The 10,368-nt window shown below is 39.3% G+C and overlaps 2 protein-coding genes across 2 annotated transcripts; one reads left to right on the top strand and one right to left on the bottom strand.

Moving 5' to 3' along the window:
- Positions 1-62: 62 nt before the first annotated feature.
- Positions 63-1,384, bottom strand: LOC134652380 (RNA-binding region-containing protein 3). Its single transcript, XM_063507555.1, has one exon. The coding sequence runs from the start codon at positions 1,370-1,372 to the stop codon at positions 74-76; it is 1,299 nt and encodes a 432-aa protein (XP_063363625.1). The 5' UTR covers positions 1,373-1,384; the 3' UTR covers positions 63-73.
- Positions 1,385-5,797: 4,413 nt separating this feature from the next.
- On the top strand, positions 5,798-10,178 carry LOC134652379 (chitobiosyldiphosphodolichol beta-mannosyltransferase). Its single transcript, XM_063507554.1, has 5 exons — positions 5,798-6,354; positions 6,850-7,130; positions 8,138-8,423; positions 8,841-8,958; positions 9,997-10,178. The coding sequence occupies exons 1-5, from the start codon at positions 5,810-5,812 to the stop codon at positions 10,090-10,092; spliced, it is 1,326 nt and encodes a 441-aa protein (XP_063363624.1). The 5' UTR covers positions 5,798-5,809; the 3' UTR covers positions 10,093-10,178.
- Positions 10,179-10,368: the final 190 nt, after the last annotated feature.

The following is a 10,368-nucleotide window of genomic DNA, read 5'->3' as shown; positions in this document are numbered from 1 at the left end:
AGACAGTGGGAAGCGACTTTATTTTATACTATGTAGTGATTGTGATAATATTGACTAGAATTAAAACCAGTTTTTATTGAACAGTTTTATTAGCAGCTCTTGCAAACTGGACAACCATAGGTTTCTCCTTCAACATATACCCATTAGTCTCATTCAGAGCTTTCTCTGCCATCCTCTCGGACGGGAAGGTCACAAATGCCTGGCCCTTCATTCTACCCTCTTGCATGACTCTTACATCAAACCCTATTTGCTCATCTTCTGAAACACCTTCAATATAACGTCGGTAAATTCTCTTTAGTTCCTGTTCAGTTACCGATTTTGCTAAATTCTTAATATAAAGCCTCATTGATGGCTCTCCCGGATGATAGTTCTTAAACACCTTCATAACTTTCATGTCGCTTCGTGATATCCTGTTGCGTAGCAATTCATTCTTCGTTATAGTTGGTAGATCCGGTTCTTCCGTAGGAGCCTCTTCCTGAACAGATTCATCCTCTTTCTGGAACTTCCCTAGTTCTCCGACAACTTCTGTTTCCTCAGATGGTTTCTGTAATGCATCTTGATGAACAACTAAAGATATTTTCTTAGGCTCTTGTACAGTGACAATTTCAAATACTTCTTCTTGACTGACAACTGTTTTCTTAACTTTAGGTAATACAGCGGTTTTTAGAACCGCGGCTGGTCTCTTCCTTGTCACTGGTAAAGTATGTTTTCTCTTGCTCACGGCTGGTTGGTGATGTTTTTCATGCTCTGTCTCATCACTTGATAATTCTGATTCCGGTTCACTTTCAGGCTGCGCTGGTAAATGAGGAACTGGTATTTCCATTTGATCAAGGAAGTACTCTCTAAAAGTTTCCTTGAAGTAGTCCATCGCTTTACTATTCTCATTGAAAGGTGTTTGAAGACACATTTTGTTCATTAAGTGTAAAGTTTGAACATACAGTGGTTTATGAGATACTAAAGCATGAATAATGTTTATAATTATTTTTGGGGTAATATCTGGGTATTTGTACTTTATGTAATTAAGTGGAGGCTGGTAAAAATCGACTGAAGGATTCCAAGCGTTTAACCTTCTAAGGAATTCTTTTACGTGTTTTGTCGTGAGAGAACTACGTTCGTCATCTTCTTTCTTATGCGTCGTTGGTTCTTTCTCGAATGAATACTCAACAACCAGCCTCCTAGTGGCTATTTCGAGTTGATGCAGACGGTATAGAGACTGCTGAGCTACGTGTTCTGAAGAAAAAGCGGCGAAAGTATAATTTCTTTTGGAAGAAGGCTCCCAAACCTTTTCGGCGCCAAAATGCTTTAACAGTTGCTCCTTTTCTTTAAGCGTCAACGCCGTGGGAAGGTGCCGGATTATTAGTACCTTCGACATTATGCAAACTAACTACCAGTACCACACAAAGCGCCGTGAAATAAATAAAATTACTGATTGTTTTGGTTTCGACTGAAGTAAGCGAACGTCACGAACCCGCACATGAAATTTAACGCACGTTCATTTAATTTTATCATTTGGATTTACAGGCAAGTGGTGTTCTACTACCGGAGATAATTCTGCAAAGACATTATAATATATTAGCTAATTTTTATATACATTTAAAAAAATGATGCCAACATTTTTATTTATAAAAAGATTTCATATTGTTAGATTTTGTTTTTTTTTTTGTTTAATATAGTACAGTTTTCGAACGCACACTAGTTAAACGTCAAGGCAAATGTTGTAAGAGCATTAAAAATACCCTTTCCATAGGGGAAAAATATTTAAAACTTTAATGTCTGTCAGTAGGTACGTATAGATGGTCAAGCAGATCTTGTCAGTAGAAAAAGGCGGCAAATTTGAAAAATGTAGGCGCGAAAGGATATCATCCCATAGAAAATTTGAATTTTGTGCCTTTTTTTACTGACAAGATCTGCCTAGGTATGTCTAACTAAACCAAGTCGCATAGGATCTGTGCGGAAGAAGAAGAGTAGTAGAATGTATTCGATCCCATACATTTCACGACTCTTCGCTTTTCGCACAGACCACAGACTCCAGGGGCAGCGTTGCAGCCAAAAAGGCGTTTTTCACTAAGTTATTACAGAAACAAATTTTCACAAGAATTGTCATTATCTCTAAAACAAGACTGATTTCTGTACTTTGTATGACATTTTAGTATGAATACACCTTTAAAATCTGTCGGGTTTTGTATTACCAGCCCACGGTGTATATCAAAGAGTAGTATAATATTGAGTGTATCAAAGGCCCCAACGTTGTCTGTTCTCTTTGACGGCGCAGCAACTAGTATCACTTCCCTCTCCTCGCTCTTTTAAAAATGTCATTTGTCAAAAAAGGACAACCATACCATACTGTTGACAAGATGAACTTTAAATCAATGTGTTACCGTTTTTGGTGGTGTCAAGTTGTGTATGTGTGCGTAAAAACGTGTATGTTTGCTCTTTTAGGGTTGTGAAAAGTCGATTTAAATCATGTTATATATCGATAAACGCTACACAGCGGAACGAAATAGCGATTAGTTGAAGCTTCGATATCTTGATTTAAAATAAACATAATTGAAATGCCAATGGATAATGAATATATTAATGTAGGAGTAGTTTTCTCCGAGAGGTGGGACGTGCGGGATGAAGGCGAAATCAAAGGCGTTTTTACGATGGCAAGAGTCTATTCCAGTCGGCGCTAATTACAATTACAGGAACTATGTAACTAGAGTCTGGCTAATGAAAGTTGAACCTGAGATTTATTTAAAACTTTTTATATGGCAACTTTTTTTCCTATCAAATAAGCTGTCAGTTTCAAGCTGTCATTTAATTTCAAAGTAATTTTATTGCCAGGTGCGGTTTTTATTGAAATTCCCGCGTTATCTCAGGCTCAACTTTCATTAGCCAGACTCTAGCTAGACTAACTAAACTAATAGCCTAAGGCCGAGCAGCGTCCTACAGGACAGCAGTCGAGCGCCTAGGGGAGGTGACGAGGATTTGGTTTGTCAAGAAGATCCAGAAAGGTCCCAGAGGGTACGCAGTCCGTTCACCTAATGACTCCTAACTTATTCTCTCTCATTTCATTTCTCAACAATTACAATAATCGATGCATCGGGTCCTTATTCTAGGAAAAATCTTATGCGCACTGTACAGTGACATCTAGTGAGTTACTTGGTAACCAGTTAAGTTCTACGAACATGCGCGTTGTTTTTATATGTTAAACTATTTGGATACATTCCCTATATTTTTAGGCACATGTTACATGATGTTCTGTATTTTTTTACAGGTTTCAGAGACGAGATATGATAGGCCTACTAACGCCATCTCTGTGCATATAGGTGAACTATATATGTATGAGCTGACAAAATTACATTAATCCAAATCTATACACTTGCTACGTTTTGGTAAAAATACAAGGGTTACGAATTTCGTAACCCTAAGCATTTGCTTGTAGTGATAATTTTAAGACACCAGGAACACTGGGTTTAAGATCAAACATTGGGTATTAGTAATGCCATCTTGTGAAGGCACAGTGAACTATAGTTTACCTAGGAACCTAGGGATGTTACAGAGCTCCGTTTCCGTTAAGTCGGAACTTCCGTTTGGTATTACAGATCCGTTTCTGTTCCGGTTCCGTTACTTTTGAAACGGAAGTTATATCGGATGTCAATGCTTAGCGCGGCAGCGGGACATGAGCGGTGTACATCAAAAACAAACAGGTTTATACCAGTCATTCGCTCATAGCCCCGCTTGCCACGTGCTGCAGTAATTAGATGTTCTGGTTTATCCGTGTTTTCGAATTTAAAGTACCTATTCGTATGTGTTGTGTTGTGTAATGTATACCTACTGATAGTACTGACTCAGGCTCCGGTTCTGGTTCCGGTTCCGTTTTCGGTTCCGATTCCGTTTCTGGTTCCGATAAACTAAATTTAAAACATCTGGTTCCGCTTTCGGTTCCGATAAAACCACATCCGTTACATCCCTGATTTACAGCAATCTTGATTTACACATTCGTTATGTGTACATAAAAATCTCGGCAACACATAACACAGGTTACACAGGGATAATTACATAAGTGCGACCCCAAGTGTGCGATGCACGATTGTGCGACATATTTTTTTAACCACACTGCAATTCTGTGAAGTGATATTGTGCGACGTATCACTATTCGACCAAACTATAATCCGGCAGTATTTTTGATCGAAGTTAAATTGTGCGACATATTACGGCTCGACAATACTTCTAGTGCACGACAGTATTTGTGGGTCTACGGGTATTTATTTTTAACATGGTCTCAGTACACTGTTTCTTCTCAAAAAACATTTCCTTCACAAAACTGAACTAGACGGAGCCCCGCTTCACGGGACTCCTATTTCTGGGCGCTTTGCCCTTCGGGCATCTGGAGCTACCTAACGAACCTAACCTACCTATTCATTTAGTATGACCTCCGTGAAAACATTACACTTGGGGGAAATATAGGTAGGTATTAGGTAGGTAGGTTAGGTTCGTTAGGTAGCTTCAGATGCCCGAAGGGCAAACCGCCCAGAAATAGGAGCCCCGCGAAGCGAAGCGTGCGACCACGGTTAAAACGCGAATATTTCGAACAAACGATGATTCACTCAAACGGCACATCATATAGTCGTGCATCGCCTAATAATGTTTCGCACGAATAATAGTTCCCACAAATGTCATGTCGTACAATCGTACATCGTCTAATCATACGTCGCACTAACATTACTTCGCACAAGCGTGTGTCGCACTCCCGTAGTAAACCCGGTTACACAAGGTTTTGGAATTTTAAAGCTACTGGAAAGATAAAATATCGCTAATGTTTACGTCGAAATCGAGGACTACTAGCGCCATCTAGTAAGCTCCATGTGAACTAAACATAGTTTATTGATGTTTGGGGAAAATTCGCGTTACAATAATATAATTCAATTATTGTGGAACACATATTGTAGTAGGTATTTATGTATTGTAATAAAAATCTGAACTTTCCCTTCGTTCCCTGCTGGGGCGTGACGATTAAATCGTGATGAGCGTTTTTGTTCATTTTAGGTATCGTTAAACTATTGAAGTAAAATTAAAATTGCAAGAAATGTCCATAGCTTATCGATATGACTTTATCGACATGGCTACAGCAAGGTGGATTCACATTGTTAATCGTACACTAAACAAAAGTGGTAACAGTGTCAGCTCGCTTAGATTCCATCTTAAAGTATAGTGTGTCAAAGGTCTGTTTGATTTCAAACATAGACAGAGAGAATCATAGTATCTTTGTCTTACACTAGTACTAGCACCCAAAAGAAAAGGATGAGTATAGTTTTTTTTGTTCCTATTTACTGACAAGATTTGGTTGACCTAGTATATATTATATCTATGGAATGTATAAAGCTAGTAACAGACTATCGAACCGGACCGCGACCTTGGAGCATATATCTCTTTCTCGCTCTCACTTATGGGTGCGACGCTCAAGGTCGCGGTCCGGTTCGATAGTCTGTTACCACCATAATATGCAGTAAATTCGGGAAAAAGTACGTTTAGGATGGCATCCCTTAATACTGCTGCTGTCATGTCATAAATGTCAAAAGTGTCACATCACATCTGAGGGCCTACCGCGAACCACGTTCGACGTGTTACCACCCTGTCACACTTAAGTACGAATTCACAAGTGCGCCAGAGAGGCAACACAACGAACGTGGTTCGCGGTAGGCCCTCTGTGCTGTGTTGAATGTCGTGTCCCTTGTTTTGAAAAAGTTTATTCCCTCTGAAACTAAATATATTGTAATAAATATACCAAACTAAACTTGGTTGGTCTAAAGCAAAGTTGCATATCATGACTGAAAAACCGCAAAAGACTGCAAAAGTTGTCGTGCTTGGAGACATCGGGCGTAGTCCACGAATGCAATATCACGCTCTATCACTCGCCAACAGCGGTCTAAATGTAAATATAATCGGCTATTTAGACAGTAAACCACTGCCCGAGATATTAGAGCACGAGCATATCACAATAACAAAGTTGTATCCATTGGTATTTAATCGAGGGCCGAAGATAATTCAGTATGCGATGAAAGCGATATGGCAGACGATAAGTTTGCTTCTAACATTGTTTATAACCGGTAAATGCCAGTACCTGCTGTGCCAGAACCCGCCGGCGATCCCTACATTGCCTGTTTGTAGGTTTTACTGCTTATTAACCAAGACTAAGTTTGTTATTGACTGGCATAACTATGCGTATTCGATAATGGCGCTGGCTTCGCCGAATAGATTGTTGTTGAAGCTAGCTACAGCTTTGGAGAGGTACTTCGGCCAGTCCTCGCACCACAATATGTGTGTTACATATGCTATGAAGTCAGATTTGTTCCAGAACTGGGGAATAGAGTAAGTTGGTTAGCTACTTTATCACATAAGGTAATTGGTAAAAAGATTTGATAACTTCAGTAATTGCATAGGTTATGTAATTATCACTGATAATAAGTGAATGTGCATAAACCACTTGTAGCCAAGTTGCACCTAAATATTGACATCAAATTATAATCTTCAACTTCCTAATAGACTTTAGTCACAATTGTCACAAAGGAAACGGCAATGAAATTACACAAACTTGTGACTGCCTTAGTTTAATTTATTACCAAGAGATAAAAAATATAATTATGTTAAACCTACCTGCATACCTCTTGCTTAACACATTATTGCCACCCAGGCAAACAAAACATCCACGCCTGGCCACAAAAATTTCGTCATATAAAGCTGTAGTACCACAATTCCGACTCTCGGGTCGTCCGGCCTGGGAACGAAATCATAAAATTCGGGTTTTTTGGCACTGAATGTGTTAAATTCCTATGAACTTATCTCATTTTAATAACACATTTTCAGTGCAACAGTCCTCTACGACAGACCTCCAAAAATCTTCCACCCTATAACACTCGAAGAAAAACACCAATGGTTCCTCAAAATAAGTCAGCAATACCTTGAGTTCAGTTGTCCAGGACGTGAACTGCTCAACCATCCTGCGGGAGACATGGTCACGAAGACCGCTTTCACCAACTTTGTGAACAACAAGGTGGAAATTAGGGCAGATGCTCCTGGCCTGCTGTTTAGCAGCACCAGTTGGACACCAGATGAAGACTTTGGAATCTTGATGGAAGCACTCCAAGGTGATTTTTAGGGTTCCGTAGCCAAATGGCAAAAAACGGAACCCTTATAGATTCGTCATGTCTGTCTGTCTGTCCGTCTGTCCGTCCGTATGTCACAGCCACTTTTCTCCGAAACTATAAGAACTATACTGTTGAAACTTGGTAAGTAGATGTATTCTGTGAACCGCATTAAGATTTTCACACAAAAATAGAAAAAAAAACAATAAATTTTTGGGGTTCCCCATACTTCGAACTGAAACTCAAAAAATTTTTTTTCATCAAACCCATACGTGTGGGGTATCTATGGATAGGTCTTCAAAAATGATATTGAGGTTTCTAATATCATTTTTTTCTAAACTGAATAGTTTGCGCGAGAGACACTTCCAAAGTGGTAAAATGTGTGTCCCCCCCCCTGTAACTTCTAAAATAAGAGAATGATAAAACTAAAAAAAATATATGATGTACATTACCATGTAAACTTCCACCGAAAATTGGTTTGAACGAGATCTAGTAAGTAGTTTTTTTTTATACGTCATAAATCGCCTAAATACGGAACCCTTCATGGGCGAGTCCGACTCGCACTTGGCCGCTTTTTTACTGATTCTTTGGGTTTTCTTAAATGCCGCGTGGAGGCCGCGCTGGACCGTCAAAAATGGAAATCCCTATGTCCGCGATGATGGATAACAGGATACCATCATCATCATACCTTAAATGAACACATTTAAAGTCAATGTCAGGTCTTGGAACTGATCAAAAAATATTATTTAAATAACAATTCATATTAAATTGAGGGGGTCAGGATTGATGCCATGTCTGAATTTTTGTAATGTATTCTGCAACTATAATAACCCGAGCTGGCGGGGGTGAGCTATTTACCTTATAATTTGACGTGAGACATGTCAAATTATAAGATAAATAGCTCACCCCCGCCGAGCTCTGATAATAACTTGATAGCCTTCTGCTCTTGTAATATTGCAAACACAATTCTATTTTTTTTTAGAAATCATAATAAACATGTAATTTTTCAGTTTACGAAACCACATTCGACATAACAAAGAAGCTGCCAAAACTGATCTGCGTAATAACCGGTAAAGGACCAATGAAACAACACTATATAGACGTCATCACCTCCAAGCACTGGCAGCACATCAAAGTAGTCACCCCCTGGCTGGAAGCGGCTGATTATCCTACCATGGTGGCTAGTGCGGACCTAGGAGTGTGTCTTCATACCAGCTCATCGGGTCTAGACTTGCCAATGAAGGTTGTGGATATGTTTGGGGCCGGGTTGCCAGTGTGCGCGTATGAGTTTAGCTGGTGGGTTGTTAGTTTTGCAATTCTTTATTTAGCCATGCTATTTGATCTTAGAAATGTAGTTTCTTGTGTCTTGTATGCTATTATTGTGCACATACTTGTCAAGCCTCACTAAAAAATTAAGGAAGAATTTAGATAATTCCGTCCTTGTTTTTTAGAGATATAACAGTATCATTCTTTTGCTTAGCCACATCCCTTCACTGTCGTGAGCAAGTTGCGGAAAGTTTCAAAAAAGCTGGAAAAGTTCTCGGAAAGGAAATGAAGGAAACTTTCGTTTTGTCAACGGATAAAATTCGATCCCCATATACATGTGGGAAGTTTCCGAAATTTCTCAATGTGGAAATTTGCAATTCCGAAAACTATCTGCCGGCCCATTAGTATTTAGTAGTAATTTCTTAATACGTAAGTTTTTCATTTCAGCATTGATGAATTGGTCGAAAATGGTGTAAATGGATACACATTCAAGAATAGTGAGGAGCTTTCGAAGCGGATTATTGCATGGTTTGAAGACTTTCCCAATAATCAGGAACAGAATAAGGTAAAATTAATATATACGTATTGAAAGTTGAAACTGCCTACAGCCTATAACGTTAGTTGGGGCAACTTACCCCAGTGTAACTGACTTATTGATCCAAGATGGTGAACATGGTTTTACCATTGTTGCTTGTACTGGTTTACCTAATCAATCCAACAGATCAAAGCAAATATGTGACGTCCCACGGATAAAGGTACCTTATGGCGGTTGGCGCTTACGCTATTATTAACGCCGCTCCAATACAATTGCGGTGCTATGCGACGTATACGCCAGGTGCCATAAGGTACCTTTTCCGTGAACGTCACATATAACAGACGTGTACTTAAAACTGCAAAATATTGTAGTCTCAAATTTGAGAGGTTGCCCTTTCAACACTAGGCCTATGGTGCACGGTGCGTCATTGTGAACCTTGTCGGAATGCACGAAAGTTGATATTGGGCTAAAGCCGCGCGCGTCAGTTTAACGTCTTAGGCGGTCAAACGGTTAATATGAAATTTGGCTTGTATTGCAGTTAACACAATATCAGGCGTGTCTCACTCCGCGATTTCGTCGCTTTGCTACAGGTAGCTAAAAGTACATCCGTTCGGCCCCAATTTTGGGGAAAGCCATAAGACGCGCGTGGCGCTGTCGCCACCTAGCGGCCATATCTGTGCTGATCGTAACAGACGCGTTTTGTTAGAGAGTGAGTCTTCTGTACTTAGTACTATTATTTATTCTGTGACAATATGCTGCATTACCTTATGAGTTGGGGCTCATTTAGACGGTGCGAGAACTCGCATACGAGTTTCATTACATTGCGTCATTTGATCGGTCGGCTGTATTTATGTAACCAGTAACGTCAATGGTCCGCAATATAACTAAAATCGTATACGAGTTCGCGCGCCGTCTAAATGAGCCCTTATGTAGAAATCTTTGCTGTCTTTTCATAAAATGTATAGTAATTTTAGCGTCAACTAGAGGCAAAGGCTTAGAATTATCCTCTTGTGAGCTCTAGCTCACTGGATACTCTAGTAAATCCATATTTTATTGGTGCTTTTGCAGGTAGCAGCAGATATGAGAAAGGAGTTAGAAAAGTTCCAAATGTCTCGGTGGGAGAGCAACTGGGACTTGCGTGTAAAGAAATTCTTCCAATATTGATCTCAGCATAGATGTATATATTGTAAATTGGGGCCAAATAATGTTAATATTATTATGATATGCAATAATAAATGTATTTTGTTATATTTGCTTACTTATTTAAACTCGACCTCATGACTAAAAACTAAAAGTTATTTTTCTAGGGTACCTATTATTTAATTTGAAAAAGTAGCTATTCATATGGTTAGGAACTTACATTACAACTTCAAGTATGGAGAGTCACAATGTGACGTCTGATTCCTTATACTCAAGACACTAAAAAGTAATATCTTGTCC

Source organism: Cydia amplana, chromosome 11 (assembly GCF_948474715.1).
Source record: "Cydia amplana chromosome 11, ilCydAmpl1.1, whole genome shotgun sequence".
Lineage (NCBI taxonomy): Eukaryota > Metazoa > Arthropoda > Insecta > Lepidoptera > Tortricidae > Cydia > Cydia amplana.
Note: the sequence above shows the minus strand (reverse complement) of the source record. Positions and strands in the feature narration are given on the sequence as shown.